Source organism: Bufo gargarizans, chromosome 3 (assembly GCF_014858855.1).
Source record: "Bufo gargarizans isolate SCDJY-AF-19 chromosome 3, ASM1485885v1, whole genome shotgun sequence".
Lineage (NCBI taxonomy): Eukaryota > Metazoa > Chordata > Amphibia > Anura > Bufonidae > Bufo > Bufo gargarizans.
Window position 1 is genome coordinate 294,012,555 of NC_058082.1, and position 20,114 is coordinate 294,032,668.

General features: G+C 46.2%; 2 protein-coding genes across 3 annotated transcripts in view; one reads left to right on the plus strand and one right to left on the minus strand.

Moving 5' to 3' along the window:
* The window catches only part of YARS1 (tyrosyl-tRNA synthetase 1), a 54,209-nt gene extending 53,287 nt beyond the window's left edge, over positions 1-922 (plus strand). For both annotated transcript variants that reach the window (XM_044286469.1, XM_044286468.1), the window contains exons 13-14: positions 383-524; positions 621-922. In XM_044286469.1, the coding sequence (XP_044142404.1) occupies positions 383-524; positions 621-731 (253 nt within the window). In that variant the 3' untranslated portion in view covers positions 732-922. The remainder of the gene's footprint in view (positions 1-382; positions 525-620) is intronic.
* Positions 923-2,297: 1,375 nt separating this feature from the next.
* Positions 2,298-20,114, minus strand: part of KIAA1522 (KIAA1522 ortholog) — a 66,968-nt gene continuing 49,151 nt past the window's right edge. The window contains exons 6-7 of the mRNA XM_044286472.1: positions 16,725-19,532; positions 2,298-3,625 (exon numbers count right to left, since the gene is read on the minus strand). Of these exons, the coding sequence (XP_044142407.1) occupies positions 3,621-3,625; positions 16,725-19,532 (2,813 nt within the window). The 3' untranslated portion in view covers positions 2,298-3,620. The remainder of the gene's footprint in view (positions 3,626-16,724; positions 19,533-20,114) is intronic.

Sequence of the window (20,114 nt, forward strand, 5' to 3'; positions counted from 1 at the left end):
GGTGGCTACTTTGAAGAACCTAGAATATGACATATTTTCAGTTGTTTCACACTTGTTTGTTATGTATCTAATTCCACATGTGTTAATTCATAGTTTTGATGCCTTCAGTGTGAATCTACAATTTTCATAGTCATGCAAATAAAGAAAACTCTTTGAATGAGAAGGTGTGTCTAAACTTTTGGTCTGTACTGTACATTTTGTGGTTTGGATGTAGGTTCGGTGCACTTGATCCACACAGGACTTTAGTTCAGATCATGCATACTCATCTGAAAGCATTCCCACCCTATATTTGTGAACCTTGCTCAGTGAGTGGAGGTGCTCTTTAATCTGAAGTGATCTTCTAAATACTTCTGAGTTTTATAATTTTACATTTTCCTCTCAGAGAAGGAGAAAATAAACAAGTAGAACCTCTGGACCCTCCTGCAGAATGTGCTCCTGGAGAGCGAATTTATATTGAGGGATATGAGAATGGAGAACCTGAGGCAGAACTTAAACCGAAGAAGAAAGTCTTTGAAAAGCTGCAGGTACTTTCCCATTTCACACCATAGTTGTCCACCTAATTCACCATCTTTCATGAGATCCTTGGTTGAGGCCACAATGCTTTCTCTTTCTGTCTGCAGGAGGACTTTAAAATCTCTGAGGATTTGTTTGCTCAGTGGAAAGAAAAGAAGTTTCTGACTAAGCTGGGGCCTGTGACCTGTAAAACACTACGAAGTGGAAGTATTAGCTGATTGAACACCTCCTATCCCATCCAGTAGCTTAGATGTCGTCAACTCATGTCTTTGTGAGAAGAATTGGACCTTAGGATGAAGATATGTCCTGCCATTTATATTGATAGGTGCATGGGGCTGCATCTGCACACATCATTCCTGTCCTGGTCTTAACCATTGTACTGTCAAATCAAATAAAGACTTCTCATTTACTCTTGTTCTAGTTCATCCCCAGAAAACAACACAGATTTGGTTACCACATTTTTATGAAAGATTATACAGATTTCAAATCAAAAGCATATGACAAATATATATATCATCAACTAAAAGCAAAACCTCATTTTGGTCTCTAATGTGAGGGCTAGGCCCCGGAGATGACTATATTTGTACAAAAAAATCAGTAATTTGTTCTAACAGAAAAAAAAAACTTATGCATGGGGATAAGGCCTTGTGCACACAAATGCGGATCTGCAAAACAGTGATGACATCTGTGTGTTGCATCAGTTTTTTTTTTTTTTTTTTTTTTTTCAGGCCCACTGACTACAATGGGTCTGTGGTCCACATTTCGCAGCCAAGTATAGGACACGTTGAACCCTTTTGTGGAACAGACACGTGGGATAATCCGTGTGCTCTCCGCATCCATGTTCTTTCCACAAAAGTCAGAACATGCCTCGTACTTGGCCGCAAAATACGGAGCCATTAAAAAAATAAAAATAAATGATTCAAGACGGGTGTCAAACGGAATTCATCTATATTTTGCGGGTACTGCAAAATGCATACGGTCGTGTGCATGAGGCCTAATTAAAAGTTACATCCCTTTTTGTGCTCATTTTCAGTGATGGCCAGTTCGCCGTGTTTGCCCGCGAACACATGCGAGCTGCCATCTTCAATCACAAGTCCGGCGAGGCACAGGTAAGTCCTTACCTGTGCCTGCGCCCCGAGCCGGTCTGAAACATGCAGTCACCGGGAGCAGGCAGTTCCGAGAACAGCCGCCGGGGGCCTTCATTGGGCTGTTCTCGGAACTGCCTGCTCCCGGTGACCGCATTTGTTTCAGACCGGCTCACGGCGCAGGCACAGGTAAGGACTTGTGATTTAAGACGGCCGCTCGCATGTGTTCGTGGGCGAACACGGCGAACTGGCCATCACTGCTCATTTTATCCTATGAACTTTCCAGAACATTCTTCAATTTATGTAATGACTCTAAGGGTAGGTGCACATTGCAGCAGAAAAATCTGCATGAGTTAACTATGGATTTTGCTGCAAATTGGTTGTGGATTTGACCCTGTGCCCTGCAAAGGGTGAAATCCAGGGCGGAAATCTGCAGCCTAGATTTACACTGTGGATCAACGTTCGCTGCAGATTTTTTTCATCAGTGCGTGGCTGAGATTTGCTAAAATTTTATTTACTTTGCTCAGATTAAGAATTTACTGCATTCATATCTGCACCAGCAAATCCTCAGGTTAGCCGTCCTGTGTGAACGTACCCTAAGGTCGGAGGAGGACATCACTCCTGAGAGTAAAGGTTAAATACAGTACCCCATTAAACATAACTCCCCCATATATTAGAAGACCACAAAAAAAGACAGTATTTGTATGTGCTGACAAGATTTACTTTAAATCACAGCTATACATAGGCCATTACAGGCAAATCAGATAAAGCCAGTTTTTTTTTTTTAAATAAAAGATGTACGGTATGTTTTATACAGTATATAGGTAATAAAGGCAGTTTGATAGGCTTTAAGGCAGTGCGGTGATTTGTATTTAACCAATCCCCTCAGGGAAGCATCAGTCTGCGGACCGTGAACAAGAGGGGCTAAACCCAGCCGTGCCTGATGGTCGCCCAAAGAGCCTCTGGTTTTGTGCTGGAAATCAATAGTGTAATTAGCTTGTCACAATCCAGCATATCATGTCATTGCACATGGCCGTTCTGCACTTAGCGGATTGTCCTTTAAGATGAAGATAGTTCAGATCTCTGCATTAGCATTCTGATTATTTTATAAAGTATAAGTTGTGAACGTAGCCTAACACTGAATCATAAGGTGCATATTCAAATTTGTAACACGAGGTTTGAGGAAAGGATGGACATGCCCATTGAAGGTACTGACAATGAGCTTACATGTTATATGTTGACTTAATGCCGGCCTTAGAAAAGCAGTAGGCGGGAAGGCTACTTCCCTATAGCGGTCTATGTAAAAACATACACTTCTTTTATTATTTCCATCCTAACCTGGCTCCGTTGTGTGCTTGCTTAGATTAGACTCAGTAGTTCATATGTGACTTGTATAGCATGCCAGTTTAGAATAGGCTAATTTGCAATATTCCTAACCACAAGTAGAAATTCCTAAAATATATTATTTCTATGTAGATAACCAAGAAAAGATCTGTTTCTATTTTCCATAGTGTCAGCTGGAATGACTCCAAGTGTAAGAGAATAGTTGGAATACGACAGGATTACAAGGTAGCTGCAGCATTATAGAAAGAAGTGCTAATTTCTAACATTACATTGTGCAGAATTCTTCTAAACGACAGCATTTACAGACCTTCAACCCTCAGAAAACAGCAGGAATGACACGTTTAGACCTAGAAAATGTCCTAACTGCTTTTAAATAAAATATACACCAGAATAAAATTCAAAGGTGCTGTACCGTAGGTTGCCACCATAGTGTAGTAGTCTGGCTTTCCACCAGAGGGAGCTCCAGTCAAAGTTCTTGAGCTGAACCAATACAGTAGTTGAAAGTGAAGGAAGTAACAAAAAATGATAATCAACGCCTTTTGCATCTTTAAGACTATATGTATGTATATATATATACACAGTTAAGGCATCTGTCGTGAGTCCAGCAGTTTCTGGGGTCTTGTGGAGCGTCAGAGGATCCCTGAGACAGCAGAACCCTGAATATTCCTTGTCACAGGTTTAGGCTGGAAGAAAGAAGATTTATTGATTATAACTGCAGTTTTTTTGTGAATTTAGTGAAAAATGTTGCAGTCGAGTTACTTTCCTGCCATATTACAGGTTCAGGAGTACACATGAATATTGCAGTATGCATGCCCTTGGTACCATTTTCAGTAAAATAATTGTTACACTAGACCTATAACACATGACAGGGCACCAAGATCATTTGTTTCCATAATGGTATTAATCGGTTATTCCTGCCTCCTGACACTACCAATGCCATATGGCATTGGATCACCTCACCTCGGACCTGTCGCCTCTCCTGACACGCCTGTTTTATTAGCTTCATGCATTCCCCATATAATAACAACTCTGGAACATCTATTCTTGTGCCATTCCTTTATTATTTGTACTAGAAGTTATGAATTACTTCCTAGCAGTCTGCAGTAAGGGTACAGAGGGGTGGTAACCAGTTGGGGGGGTGTACCAGCACAGTCTAAAAATGGCCAGCACTGATTGGATAGAGTGAGTCTGTGCAGGGACACACCCCCAACTAAAACAGGATTGTCAGGAGTCACAAAACTTTTAATTACGTTTTTTTTGTAAAATGTCCTAAATGCCCTAATACCTTTTGTAGTACTTTAATTCATGGTTTTTAATAGTTTTCCCTCCCTAAAGCGCACCTTTCCCTGTGCTCTTTAAATTCACCTTTCTGCACACTGAGTACGGTCTGTATACTTTATGAATGGGGCCACAGCGCAGCGAGTATGGGCCGGAGCGCATATTGCTGCTTCTGCCCGTGCACCCTGAAGGTTTACTAAATTATGGCATAAAAGCACATGGGTACTCTGTTACCATGTGCTATGCCAGGATTAGCTGAGAGGAGCTGGCTCCTGCTTCTGCCTGCTCTGCTAAAATCTAACATGCCCGCTCCGCCCATCTAATCCTGGCATAGCACATGGGTACAGGGCAATGTCTGCTCCTTCCCATACTCCGTGCGCTGCGGCCCCATTCATAAAGTGTTCAACCCGTTCTCCGTACACCACTGAAAAGTCAGTGGTGTGCAGAAAAAAGTGATTTTATTTATTTTTGTGATGTGTATGGGCAGTGATACTGAGTTTCTAAGGATCAAAATGGGCCACTTTAGAGCTATTTTTCTAATAGAAAGGTACGATTTCAGTAATTAAAGTATATTGCAAAAATGGTCCTCATCACTGCCCCTACACAAAATAAAAAAGGAAGAATGACAGTTACACTTTAAAGAGCACAGGGAAAGGTGCGCTTTAGGGAGGGAAAAATTAAAAATCCATTAATAACGTATGTTACAAAAAACAAGATTTTTGTATAACTTACCAGTAAAATCTCTTTCTCGCTCTTCCTTGGGGACACAGGAAACCTTGGGTATAGCTCAACTCCCTAGGAGGCGTGACACTAAGTGAAAACTGTTAAGCCCCTCTTCCAGCAGCTATACCCTCAGCCTGGAGAGAGAAAGACTACCAGTTGCGTTGTCAAGTAGTGAAAGAAAGGCAATGACCAACCACGTAAAACCAAACAAGTCAACTACCCGACAGGGGCAACTAAACCGTAACGGTAAACCAGAACAATGGGTAGGTGGGAAGAGCGAGAAAGAGATTTTACTGGTAAGTTATACAAAAATCTCATTTTCTCGCCCAATTCCTTGGGAGACACAGGAAACCTTGGGACGTTCAAGAGCAAGCCAAGAGGGGAGGGACTACACCAGAGGTATCAAGAAACCGCCGCCTGCAAGACCAGGTGGCCCAAAGCAGCATCCGCCGATGCATAGGTGTTCACCCTGTAGAACTTGGTCAAGGTGTGCAAGGAAGACAAGTTGGCCGCCTTACACAGTTGCTCAGCCGAAGCCCGATGCATCCGAGCCCAAGAGGCACCGACTGCTCTGGTAGAATGAGCGGTAACACCAAAAGACGTCTCCTTGCCCTTGGTACGGTGAGCCTCGGCAATAGCCATCTTGACGAAGCGGGCAATAGACACCCTGGACGCCGCCAACCCCTTGCGCGGACCTTCCGGAACCACAAAGAGTCCGTGCGCCGAAAGGGTCCGGTGACTTTCATGTAAATCTTCAGGGCTCTAACAACATCCAGGCGGTGAAGCTCCCGTTCCCGAGGATGAGAAAGAGACGGACAAAGGGAAGGGAGGACAATGTCCTCATTGAGGTGAAAGGCAGAGACCACCTTCGGAAGGAAGGAACCGGACGGAGAACCGCCTTATCCTGGTGGAAGACCAAAAGGGGCTCCGTGTAAGAAAGTGCTGCCAATTCAGATACCGTCGAAGGGACGTAATGGCCACAAGGAAAATGACCTTACAGGACAAAAGGCGAAGAGAAACCCTCCGTAAGGGCTCGAAGGGAGTAGACTGGAGCGCCGAGAGCACAAGATTAAGGTCCCAGGGCGGAATGGGAGAGCGATACGGGGGAACAGAGTGAGCGACTCCCTGGGTAAAGGTTTTGACAGGTCCGAGAGGGGCCAAAGGCCACTAGAAAAGAATGCAAAGCGCCAAGACCTGACCCTTTAATGAGCTGAGACCCAGGTCCAGACCAGACTGCAAGAAGGACAAGACCGTGGGAAGGGAAAAACGCAGAGGATGAACCTCCAGATTTTTGCAAAAACCCAGGTAAGACCGCCAAGTCCGGTAGTAAATCCTGGACGAGGCCGGCTTCCGAGCACGGATCATGGTACGAACCACATCCGCCGAAAAACCCAGCGGTCTCAATAGCCATGCCGTTAAACGTAGCGACCCTAAATGCTGGTGGAAGATCGGCCCTTGAGAGAGGAGGTCTTCTTTTAGAGGCAGACTGTAACATTTTACAAGGCACGTCTCCCAGGAGCAGAATTAAGGCGGCGTACCAAGGCCGGCGAGGCCAATCCGGGGCTACCAGGATCATAGGCACGCCCTCTGGCGCGATTTTCTGGAGAACCCACGGCAGAAGAGGGAGGGGCGGAAACACGTACAGGAGGGAAAATTCCGTCCACGGAAAAACGAGACTGTGGGCGCCGTACGCCCTCGGGGCCTTGGACCTGGACAGGAAGGTGGGGAGCTTGTGGTTGAACCTGGAGGCCATGAGATCCACATACGGACGACCCCAACGGAGGCAAATGGACTCGAACACCTCGGGATGCAGAGACCCCTCGTCCGGGTCGAGCGTCGTCCGGCTGAGGAAGTCCGCCGCCCAGTTGTCCACCCCCGGAATATAAATTGCCGATGGCCGGAACATAAGTTTCCACCCAGTGGAGGATGTGAGACACTTCCCGCATAGCCGCTGCACTGCGAGTGCCCCCTTATATACGGCACAGCCGTGGCGTTGTCCGACTGGACACGGACGGGATGGCCCCGAAGCAGTGGAGTCCAATGCCGGAGCGATAGGAGAATCACCCTCAGTTCCAGAATGTTTATCGGCAGTTTGGAGACCAAGTTTCTGGACGGACCGGGGGGAAACCGGGGAAAACCCCCCCAACCCTGCAGACTGGCATCGGTGGTAACCACCAACCAGGTCATCGGCAGAAAGGATTTTCCCTGGAGGGGGGTCAGTTATCACCAGAGGAGGGAGGTCCGAGCGCGAGGAGGAAGGGGAAAGGGCCGGTCCAGACTCTCCGGAGACTTGTCCCAGGCAGACAGAATTGCCGTCTGGAAGATGCGGGAGTGATATTGCGCGAAAGGAATCACTTCGAAGCAGGACACCATCTGTCCCAATACCCGCATGCTGGACCGGAAGGACGGACGGCGCTTCTGTATCCAGTAACATCCCCAGAAAGACGAGTTGCCTGGATGGGGTAAGCGAAGACTTGGAAAGGTTGATTATCCAACCGAACTGCTCCACGGTTTGCAGCGTGAGGTCCACGCTGGTGGACGTCTGGGAAAAGGAGGGCGCCTTGAGCAGATCGTCCAAGTAGGGAAGTAGAAAAACGCCCCTGGAGCGGAGCAAGGCCAGGACAGGGGCAAGGATCTTGATGAACACCCGAGGAGCCGTCGCCAGGCCGAAGGGGAGGGCGACAAATTGATAGTGGTCGTTCCCCACCGCAAAGCGAAGGAAACACTGGTGACACCGACCGATCGGGACGTGGAGGTAAGCATCCTGGATGTTGATAGATGACAGAAACTCCCCTTTTTCCAGAGATGCCACCACAGATCTGAGAGACTCTATCCTGAACCGACGAAGACGGAGAAAACGGTTTAACCGCTTGAGGTCCAATATCGGTCTTACCGAACCTTCTTTTTTGGGGACCACAAAAAGATTCGAGTAGAACCCCTCGAATGGGTCCCTTAGAGGAACGGGAGTGATCACTCCTTTGTCCAGAAGGGTGCGAATGGCTTCAGAGAAGGCGGACGCACACTGGGGGTCCCTCGGAACACTGAAGTGAAAGAAGCGAACTGGTGGGAGGGACGCGAATTCGATTTTGTATCCGGAAGATACAATTTTGAGAGCCCAGGCGTCGAAGACGTGCGCCTGCCAGATGTCTCTGAACAGAAGGAGTCGTCAAGGAGCCATCCGCTACAGGAATGGCCGTGCGTTTAGACAAGCGGGCCACGGGAGGGTCAACCTTAGGCGGAGATGCCCAAGTGGAGATGCAATCCGCCGGGAAGGGATAACAGATATCCAACTTCTTAGGGGGGGTAAAACGGGCATCAGAGCGGGACCAAGCCTTAGAGACTACCGACGAGAAGTCGGCATGGAGGGGGAATACTGTGGACGCCTGCTTGGGGCGGAAAAAGGACACACCGGCCTTGTCAGAGCTGGGAGGGTCGTCGTAAATTTTAAAGGTGTCACGAATGTTGGTAATGAGATGGCCCACAGCAGAGGCCAGCTTGGACGGTAATGCCGAGTCCATGTCCCAATCCGAATCCACTAATTCTCCCTCTGAGGGCATGTCCTGTGAGGAGGAGGGACCTGACTGATACCGTACTGTTGGAGGTGACAGGGATGCATCCGAGGATGACACGCACTCCGCCCTGGACCGCTTCTGGGGGTGCCGAGCCCTGAAGGCGTCGCTGGGAGCGAGGGACCCAGACGGGTCGGCGGAAGTAGCGGACCCGGAGGGTACGGCAGGGGGTGTAGCAGGCTGCGCATTCGCAAGGCGGCCCACGACATGAGTGAGGCTTTCCATGGCCTGGGACAGGGATCTCGCCCATTCAGGAGGATCCAAGAGGACAGGGGGCGGCACAGCAAGTGGCGGACCCTGTATTGGGACCTGGCATGCAGAGCAATGCGGGTCTGATTGCCCCTGTGGAAAGGGTGCTTCACAGGCGGTGCAAGCGTGATACCAGGGCCCAGAGGCCCCTGAAGGATCGGACATGTTAGTAAAGGTGGTATGGCCGTCCAGGCTAGGGGTTGCTGGCACTAGGAAGGGGTTAGCAGTCCTACCAGACCGAAGACCTCAGGGCAGGCAGCGGAAACAAACAGCAGGAGCAGGGACAGGCGCAGGAGCAGCGACCCGATCTCTCCTCAAGGAAGAAGCGACAGCAGAGATATGCTGGTCTCCGGGGATGAACGGAAGGCGGGGAAAGAAAGGAGTGGGAAGCGAGGCCCCCCCCCCCCCACCTTTTCATTTGCGCGAAAATTTAAATACATATAAGGCCGGAAGTGACGGCCTGCGGAGCAGTAATGGCGCCGGTGGGTGCCGACTATTCCCATGTAAATATACATCATATACTGATGGAGAAGGGGGTGGTCTGCGGCGCAGTAACGCGGCGAGGTATGCTGCGGCAGAGGGGTACTGGCCGTTCGGGGCAGGAAGCGCGACGCCATGATATGCTGTGCGGCCGTCGGCGATTCCTGGGTGCCGCTGCTGCAGTTGTCCACCCCTGTATCTGCAGCGATCTGCTAGTAAGGACACTTCCCTCACCACTGTCTCTAGCACGTCCCCCCCTTGAGAGAAGCCGAGCCTGCCTCAGCTGTATATCGCCCATCTTCAGGGAGTGGGGGCTCTCTGAGGCCCCAGAACTTCTGCATCCAGCATCAGCGCAAGGGGGTTTGCAGGGCTGGAACAGCCACTCTCACCATCCTGTCTTCACCCTCTGTCCATTCCAGCAGGGTCGCCCCTTCAGCTACTGGCACCGCAGTGGCAGGAAGCTGGAGAGGGGCTTGGCGTGCGGGCGACCCTTACGCTGGCGGGATGCAGGGTAGCTGGGCTGCCCTGGTCCTCCTTGTCTTCTGTGGGGGAGGCAGCAGTGCGGATGGCCGACACTGGCGCAGCTCGACCCCGGGAGAAACAGGCGTCTCTGTTGTCCCTGTGAAAAATAGAAAAATTTAAAAAATTAAAATGAAGGAGAAAAACAGCCCTGCAGAGCAGGGAGTGTCTTGCCTTCTTGGACACTAAGCAAAAACTGGTAGTCTCTCTCTCCAGGCTGAGGGTATAGCTGCTGGAGGAGGGGCTTAACAGTTTTCACTTAGTGTCACGCCTCCTAGGGAGTTGAGCTATACCCAAGGTTTCTTGTTTCCCCCAAGGAATTGGGCGAGAAAGTATTATTAGGGCATTTTACAAAAAACGTAGTTAAAACTTTAGTTACTCTGAGGGGACGGTGGTTTCTTTTCAGTTTTATTGACAATATAGGTTATCTTGCAAAAGCCTTAATAATGACTTTTTTTTATATAAAGTACTTTTTTGTAATTTTACAACTATTACAATAATTTCTAACTTTTGTTAGAAAAGTTGCAGATGACAGTTATTGCTCGAGATAATTTTTAATCTAGACTGTAACACCACATATTGAAGGTAGGTAGTTGAATTCTGGGTTCAAAATAGTTAAAAACTGAAATCTCTATCAATTTTGTTTCATATAATGAAGGGTATTCCATACATCAGACTGTTTAAACTGAGAGACCTTATAGAAGGTTGTCCACTGGAATCTTGAGAAAAGAGAGCAATCTGGATCTAACCAGGATAAAAAAACTGAGGGATGCTGACCAAAAAAAGAAAGATTTATCAAAACTGGTGCAAATGAAAACTGTCTCAGTTGCTTGTAGCAACCAATAGGATGAATCCTTTCATTTTTCAAAGGAGCTCTGAAAAATTATTGGTGGAATTTGCTTGGTTGCTAGGGGCAACTGAGTCAGTTTTCCTTTACACCAGCTTTGATAAATCTCCTCCAAAGGGTTTAAGATGGGCACTAAGATGGTACAAACACTGTACATGGATAACTGGGAGAGTATGGTGGACGGACAAGTCTAAGGGCATTACTAGACAGCACGGTCGTATTGGCTTGCAATGCGGCCATGCTGTAGTCGAGTACTGTGCAGCCACACGAGCAGTAGTTGGCTCTAATTTAATTACGACTGCTAAACTGTTTAGTTGGTCTGTATTGTTAATGGCTGTTTTGGATCAAAGATAATATGTGTGAGATATATTAGAATTAAAAGGGGCTGTCCGGTTAATTTATTTTATTTTTTTTTTAAAAGCTCATAGTGGCATAAAATAAGTCATACTTACATCTACCAATACCTTCCTGCACCCCATCTCATGCTACTCCGGTCCCTGCTGGTCTCCGAGGGGGTCCAACACGCAGAGACCAGTGGGGACTCGTAGATTGTTGATGTTGAAATGAGAGTGGTGGGGAATCGTTGGAGGTACGACATCTTTTTTTTTTTTTTTTTGGGGGGGGGGGGGGGGTATGCAATTCTTTAAAACTAAATATTAGCCAAACAACCCATTTAAAGGGCGTCTGTCAGCGGATTTTACCTATAGATTTGTTACATGTGCTCTTGTCAGCTGAAGGCATCTGCGTTAGTCCCATGTTCATATGTGCCCGCATTGCTGAGAAAAATTAAGTTTTAATCTATGTAAATGAGTCTCTAGGAGCAAAGGGGGGCGTTGCAGTTACACCTAGAGGCTCTGCTCTTTCTGTAACTGCCGCATCCTTTCTACTTTGATTGACAGGGCCAGGCACGCGTGATCACATTTTCACTGCCTGGCCCTGTCAATCAAGGTGCAGAGGGTACAGCAGTTGTACACCTCTAGGTGTAATGGCAACACCCCATTGCTTCTAAAGGCTCATTTGCATATATTAAGACATAATTTCTCTCAGCAATGCAGACACATATGATCATGGGACCAACACAGAAGCCTTTAGCTGCCAAGTACACATGTAACAGCCGGTTTCATAGGTACAAATCTGCTGACAGATGCCCTTTAAAGGAGTATTCCTGAAATCAGAGGAAAATTGACTAAATCAAGGAAATGGCATAAGATAAGAGACCACTAAAGCCAGTCATTTATTATAGTAAACATGTGGGACATGTGCTGCAACAAGGTAAACTGAAACCAGCAGGCGTCACCGGGGAAGTTCTTCTGCTATTTTATTTAAATTTTTCCAATCCTTTGAATAATTTATTTTTAAAAGGATTGTCCAGGTTCTAGATATTGATGACATATTCCTATTCAAGTGAATGGGTGCTGAGCTGTTGTAACCTGGTATGGCCACTACACAGTGTATAGCTTTCTGCTTCCAGCTCCGTCCACTATGTTATTACTAGCAGCTGCTGATCGCTGGCGGACCCCCATCGATTTGATACCGACAACCAATCCTTTGGTACAACAATTTCGGACAACCCCTTTAACATACCATGTTTAGCATTTTAAAACAATATTAACCCCTTAAGGACTCAGCCCTATTTCACCTTAAGGACTTGGCCATTTTTTGCAAATCTGACCAGTGTCCCTTTAAGTGCTCATAACTTTAAAACACTTTGACTTATCCAGGCCATTCTGAGATTGTTTTTTCGTCACATATTGTACTTCATGACACTGGTAAAATAAAGTCAAAAAAATTATTTTTTTTGCATTAAAAAAATACCTAATTTACAAAAAATTTGGAAAAATTTGCAAATTTCAAAGTTTCAGTTTCTCTACTTCTGTAATACATAGTAATACCCCCAAAAATTGTGATGACTTTACATTCCCCATATGTCTACTTCAGGTTGGAATTATTTTGGGAATGATATTTTATTTTTTGGGGATGTTACAAGGTTTAGAACTTTAGAAGCAAATATTGAAATTTTTCAGAAATTTACAAAAACCCAATTTTTAGGGACCACTACAGCTCTGAAGTCACTTTGCGAGGCTTACATAATAGAAACCACACAAAAATGACCCCATTCTATAAACTACACCCCTCAAGGTATTCAAAACTGATTTTACAAACTTTGTTAACCCTTTAGGCGTTGCACAAGAGTTATTGGCAAATGGGGATGAAATTTGAGAATTTCATTTTTTTGCCTAATTTTCCATTTTAACCCATTTTTTCCACTAACAAAGCAAGGGTTAACAGCCAAACAAGACTGTATCTTTATTGCCCTGACTCTGCCGTTTACAGAAACACCGCATATGTGGCCGTAAACTACTGTACGGCCACACAGCGGGGCGTAGACTGAAAGGTGCGCCGTTTGGTTTTTGGAAGCCAGATTTTGCTGGACTGTTTTTTTGACACCATGTCCCATTTGAAGCCCCCTGATGCACCCCTAGAGTAGAAACTCCCTAAAGGTGACCCCATCTAAGAAACTACACCCCTCAAGGTATTCAAAACTGATTTTAAAAACTTTGTTAACCCTTTAGGTGTTGCACAAGATATAATGGAAAATAGAGATACAATTTCAAAAATTCACTTTTTTGGCAGATTTTCCATTTTAATATATTTTTTCAAGTAACAAAGCAAGGGTTAATAGCCAAACAAAACTCATTATTTATGGCCCTGATTCTGTAGTTTACAGAAACACCCCATATGTGGTCGTAAACTGCTGTACGGGCACACGGCAGGGCGCAGAAGGAAAGGAATGCCATACGGTTTTTGGAAGGCAGATTTTGCTGGACTGTTTTTTTTTACACCATGTCCCATTTGAAGCCCCCCTGATGCACCCCTAGAGTAGAAACTCCAAAAAAGTTACCCCATTTTAGAAACTACGGGATAAGGTGGCAGTTTTCTTGGTACTAGTTTAGGGTACATATGATTTTTGGTTGCTCTATATTACACTTTTTGTGCGGCAAGGTAACAAGAAATAGCTTTTTTGGCACCGTTTTTTTTTTTTTTGTTATTTACAACATTCATCTGAAAGGTTAGATCATGTGGTAATTTTATAGAGCAGGTTGTCACGGACGCGGCGATACCTAATATGTATACTTTTTTTTTTATTTATGTAAGTTTTACACAATGATTTCATTGTTAAAACAAAAAAAGTTTTAGTTTCTCCATAGTCTAAGAGCCATAGTTTTTTCAGTTTTTGGGCGATTATCTTATGTAGGGTCTCATTTTTTGCGGGATGAGATGGCTGTTTTATTGGCACTATTTTGGGGTGCATATGACTTTTTGATCGCTTGCTTTTGCACTTTTTGTGATGTAAGATGACAAAAAAATTGCTTTTTTTAAACCGTTTTTATTTTTATTTTTTTACGGTGGTCACCGGAGGGGTTAACTCATGAGATATTTTTATAGAGCCGGTCGATACAGACACGGCGATACCTAATATGTATACTTTTTTTTATTTATGTAAGTTTTACACAATGATTTAATTTTTGAAACAAAAAAAATGATGTTTTAGTGTTTCCATAGTCTAAGAGCCATAGTTTTTTCAGTTTTTGGGTGATAATCTTGGGTAGGGTCTCATTTTTTTGCGGGATGAGATGCCGGTTTGATTGGCACTATTTTGGCGTACATGCGACTTTTTTGATCACTTTTATTACCTTTTTTGGGAAGTAAGGTGGGCAAAATTAAAATTTTCTCATAGTTTTTAGTTTTTTATTTTTATGGCGTTCACCGTGCGGGGAAAGTATCATGACCGTTTTATAGATCAGGTCGTTACGGACGCGGCGATACCAAACATGTGTAGGGAATTTTTTTTTTTTTTTCATTTTTAATTAGTGATAAATGTGTTTTTTGATTTTCACTTTTTTTTCACTTTTTCTTACTTTTTTTTTGACCCAGACCCACTTGGTTCTTGAAGATCCAGTGGGTCTGGTGTCTGCATAATACAGTACAGAACCTATATAGGGTTCTGTACTGTATTTTACTTACACTGAACAGATCTATGCTTTCAGCACAGATCTGTTCAGCACCATGGACAGCAGGACGCCTGAGCAGGCGTCCTGTTGCCATGGGAACCTTCCCCGTCTGCCACAACTTCGCAGACAGGGAAGGGTAAGGACTGGGGCTTCGGGGGGCTCTCTCCCTCTCCCATCGGGGGGCTGCAAAGGCACAGCAGCCCCCCGATGGGAGAGGGAGGGAGCCGCATCTTACTGTTAACTCTTTCCATACAGCGGTCCGTACGGACCGCTGTATGGAAAGGGTTAAACGGCTGACATCCATTCACAGATGTCAGCCGTTTATACCAGGGTGCCAGCAATGTGCTGGCACCCTGGTATACCCACTAGAAGCCAACGATTATTCGGCGGGAGGCGGATCGCGATCCCGCCTGCCGCACCGCCCGTCTCCCGCACCGCTCGCAACACCCCCCCCTCCCCCCCCCTGCACCTCCCACCAGGCTAAAATCATGCAGGGGTGCAGGGGGGGGTGATCTCTATAGATTTGTGCCACACTAAGGTTTCTGATCGCCGCGGTCAGGGACCGCGGCGGTCAGAAACAGCAGAAATAGCAACAAACCGCAGGTCTGAATTGACCTGCGGTTTGCTGCGATCGCCGATACGGGGGGGTCATATGACCCCCCCAGGCGTTGTGACAGGATGCCGGCTGAATGATTTCAGCCGGCATCCTGTGCGGATTAACCCCTGGGGCGCCACAATCTCAATTTAAACTCATGACGTACCGGTACGTCATGGGTCCTTAAGGACTCGGGAAACATGCCGTACCGGTACGTCATGGGTCCCTAAGGGGTTAATATTTAATTTTAAATACCCACTTTTCTCACTGTAAATCCTTTTTATATTTGCAATTTATAAGAATCTAAATACTAAGAATACTATTATTTCACATTGTGATTGGCTATTTTATGCCTAGCGCCTTTCATTTCTACACATTAGTTTAAATTATGTTCGGCTTTGTTCAGACTCATGCACAACAGCCAAGGCATGGAACCTATATGGCAACGTACGAAGGCCATACGGTGTGGAACTATACACTCTCCTCCTGTATGTAGTGCAATATGTACCGAGCTTTTCTCCCCAACAAAAGTTCTGTACATATTAGGGCTGAAACGATTACTCGATTAAATCTAGTAATTCGACACAAAAAAAATCCTCGATGCGATTTGTTTGTGTCATGTGACCACGGAGCGGGAGTGAAGTGCTTGCTATTACTTACCGCTCCGTGGTCACCGGCCGGCCCGTACCGCGCTGCACTGGATCCCGACACATTGTCAGGTCATAGTGCACGTAAGCGCACACTATGACAACGACGCTGTGTGACGTCAGGATCCAGTGCAGCGCGCGGAGAAGGAGCTGTGGAGCGGCGACCCTACAGGAAAGGTAAGTATTTTATTTCACTGGCGCTGGGGACATGGCACTAAAGGGGGACAGCCGGCAATGGATGGCATGGAGGGGCTGATCTGATGGCACTGGGGGACATGGAGGGGCTGATCTGATGGCACTGGGGGACATGGAGGGGCTGATCTGATGGCACTGGGGGACATGGAGGGGCTGATCTGATGGCACGGGGGGACAGGGAGGGGCTGATCTGATGGCACTGGGGGACATGGAGGGGCTGATCTGATGGCACTGGGGGACATGGAGGGGCTGATCTGATGCCACTGGGGGACATGGAGGGGCTGATCTGATGACACTGGGGGACATGGCAATGAATGGCATTGGGGGAACGGAGCTGATGACACTGGGGGAAATGATGCACTTGGGCTGATCACACAGGCGGGAACAAAGGGTGTTGGGGACTGATGGCAGGGGGTCTGATGAGTTTTTATAAAGGAAACCAGTAAAAATAAAATCGATAGAATACTCTATTACTGAAATAATTGTTTACTGCAACCCTAGTAAATATGATATACAATGGAGCATGATGCTTTTTTTTTTCACTGCAGGTTCATACAGACTCAAATGGAAGGCCTACTATGGCTCTGTGAAAAATGGAGCCATAATTTCGTCATGTGCTTGTGGAAGAAAACCGCATTCAACATTTACAAAAAGTTCTTTAAATTACCTTGTTCTGTCTGGCTTTTTTGTTGTTGGTCATGGCCTGCCGGCGTCCCAGATGCAATAGCTGCTGAAGTGGGAGGAGCTAATCCTGGGTCTCTGGGTGAGAACACACTGCCATTTGTGCTGCCTGTAGAGTGTGAAGGAGTTGTGGGAGTCCGGGGTATCCCAACTGAAGGTTTCCGTGCCACAGGAGGAGGAATCTTGCTAGGCTTCCTCTGTAATGGAGGTTTTTCGTCTGGACTCCGAGGACCCCCTTGTGCTTTGAGCTCTGCCACTATGTCTTTCTTCAGTGAAGATTCTGCATCTTGTGATGTAGGAGGGTCAAATACAAACTTCTTTGAACTTCGAGAAAATACAAAGCTAGCAGCAGAGGCTGGTGATTTGTGGGTAGAAGGAGATTCTGGTGGTTTCAATGGAGATGCAGGAGGTGCTGTTGGACTTTCTATTGGGGAAGAATCAGACCCATGCGAGGATCTTTGTGATAAGGATTTCCGAACAGGTTTTTGAGGTGCAGGAAGCCCAGATGGTGGAGAGAATGGACTTTGAGGAACCCTGGCTTGTATTGATCGCAAGCGAACCATCTGCAGCAAGGATGGGGTTACTATAGGCAAATTTGCATCTTCTTTTTGTGCCACTACAATGCCCTGACTTGTCGCTGATTCTTTCTTCACTGAACCTGGTGCAGTGACTGGCTTCCATTTACTTGACTTGGGAAGTGGTGAGATTACTGCTTTTGAATGAACTGAGCTGGTAACAGTGACAGATGATGGCAAATTGGGAACAGTTGATTCTACAGTAGTTGATGACACAGTGGTTACAGAGGATTTAGTGGTATTTTTAAGCTCCTTAGTGGTTAGTGATAGATTTCCAACAGAATCCTGTGGCACAATAACATCGGGTGTTTCTTTGGGCTCACTGCTTTTACTTGAGGTTGTGTTAAAATGTGGCTTATACGTTGTACTGGCTTCTACATTAGTAACTGAAATATCTGAAGAAACAGGCACTGCCGTAGGTTCTGTAGAAGGAGGCACAGTAGAGTCTGTGTTCTCAGTGACTAATGGAGGCACAGGATCGGTATTGTTCTTTGTTACAAGGGCATGCTCAGCTGTACCTAAAGGCTTTGCTGAATTTAAAGGCACCGATTCAGGTTGAAGAGTGGCAACAACATTTAAAGATTCTTCATTGTTTGATGTTGACATGGGCATTTCATCTTTCGGCAAAGTTGATTTGTCATTGTTGGGGACACTAACCAGTTCTGCGCTTGCAAGTTCAACTACTGGTTCAACAGAAGGTGGTGGGGGCAAAAACAGCTCCTCATCAGGTGGAGGAAAATCTGCCATGGACAAGTCCTGAACATCAGAAGTGTCTGGAGGAGGGGGTGGCCACAAGGATTCTTTCTGAGCAGTGTCTTCTTTTACCGATGGTGCAGTACCAGCATCTGACTCAGATTTTCTAGTAGGAGGAGGTGTGGGATGATGAGCTGGTGGTGGTGATGGTGGAGGAGTTACTGCTACTTTAAAGGCTACAGAACTTGTTGGTGGTGGGCAAAAGGGTGCAGGCACACTTGGATGTGGAGGAATCTGATCCACCCGGTCACCCACAGAAGAACCAGCTCTTGGGGGACTGACAGGAACAGAAAAATTGTTCTCAACTGAAGATGGAGAGCTCATAGACAAGTTTGTGGCTGACTTAAGACTAGATCTCTCAGGTTTTGGTGGCGTTTTCCTACATAAACCTGGAGACTCCAGAAGAGATTTTACAGGCATTGTTGGTGTCCCACTTTGGCTGGAGTAGCCACTGGATGGAGACATGGTTCTTTCTGAACGACTGGGAGAATTTTCCTTTGGTCCAGCCAAAGATGGTAAAAAAACATCATTATCTGATGAAACTTTTTCTGTTCTTAACACCCAAGGGTCTTTGCCATGGTTGGTCTTCGCTGAGGGTTTTTTGTCAGGCCTGGGGGGAAGACCCAATTCTTTATGCTGCTGCAAGGAATAGGTACGGGTAGGAGGTGGAGGAGCCTTTTTGCTTTTTCGCAATGAAACACTACGCACAGAAGAGCGGCCACTGCATAAGCTTGCAGCATCTGAACCATCTTGTGTTTCAATGCTGGGGGCAGGAGATGTCCTGCCAGTGCTTAATCCAGATTTCTCATTTGCCTCTACAGTATTATCACCACCTCTGGAGGAAATAGTGGAAGAATCTGATACTATTGTCTCTGTTGACTGTGACCGGCTCCAGTTATCACTAGAGCAAGACATACCCCTTCCCCTATGCAATGAGCCACGAACCGAGGCTGGGCTAGCTGAGGCAAGACTGCATCTGCTTAATGTTCGAACACTGGACCGGCTCAAGGCAACCACATCGACAAGAGGAGGAAGAACTGCATTTGGTATGATCTTGGACATGTAGGTACCTTGGGGAGATATGGACATAACAGGGCCTACGGAATCACTCTGAGGTGAGTGTGTCGTCATTCCAGGAACTGCCAGAGACTTCGGGCGCAGGACCATAGGTGATAGCTTAGATGCAGATTTCCAACCTATGCAGCTGTCATCGTGATATACCTTGTCAATGTGTCGTTGTAAAGTTGTTTCTGTCTGTTCAAGAACAGCTAAGGAGACGTGAGCCCCATCATGAGCCACCGAAGCAGGTTTTCCATCTACTGTAGGAATAACAACAAATTCTGCTTCCTGTCTTTGAACCCCATTTTCTACTGGAATTTCAGCAGACTTTTTTTCAACTAACTGACCATCTTCTCTGCGAAAAAACATGTCATGGATGCCACGATGTGTAGAAGAGGGATGAAGCCCTTAAAGAAAGACAAAAATTCAATAAATTAGGTCCTTTTTTTTGTCAAGACAACCTGAAATGAATTGTATGCCAAGAGCATGTTGTAATCTGGTTTGCACATTGCATCCAAGCCTTTTGCTGGTGGTATCTTTTTGCTTTTATTGGGTAATTGAAGTTCCAAGGATATATGCCAGGAGCTTTTCCCAGTGTATAAAGCAAAGATAAGGCTTAAAAAGCAATATGCACAGAGCAGAAGGTGAGTAAAGGTGCATTTACTCGGCCCGAGAATCGGGCAGATTATCGGGAACAAAAGTTCATGCTAACAGTTTTTCCCGACAATTCTGACCATGTAAATGTGCCGCCAATCGCCCTAAGAACGAGCGAAGCGCTTGTTCATGGGGTGATCCTGTCGTTCATGCAGGCACCACTGATCATGGCTTCTGGGCAGCAGAACGTGCTGTCTAAACAGCAATCTGCTGCTCAGAAACCATGATTCTGTATGAGGACGAGGAATCACAATAAGCGATCCATTGTCCTCCTACTTTAAAGGAGATCGCTGCATGCAAATACAGCAGTCTCCTTCACTGAACAAGCAGCTGAC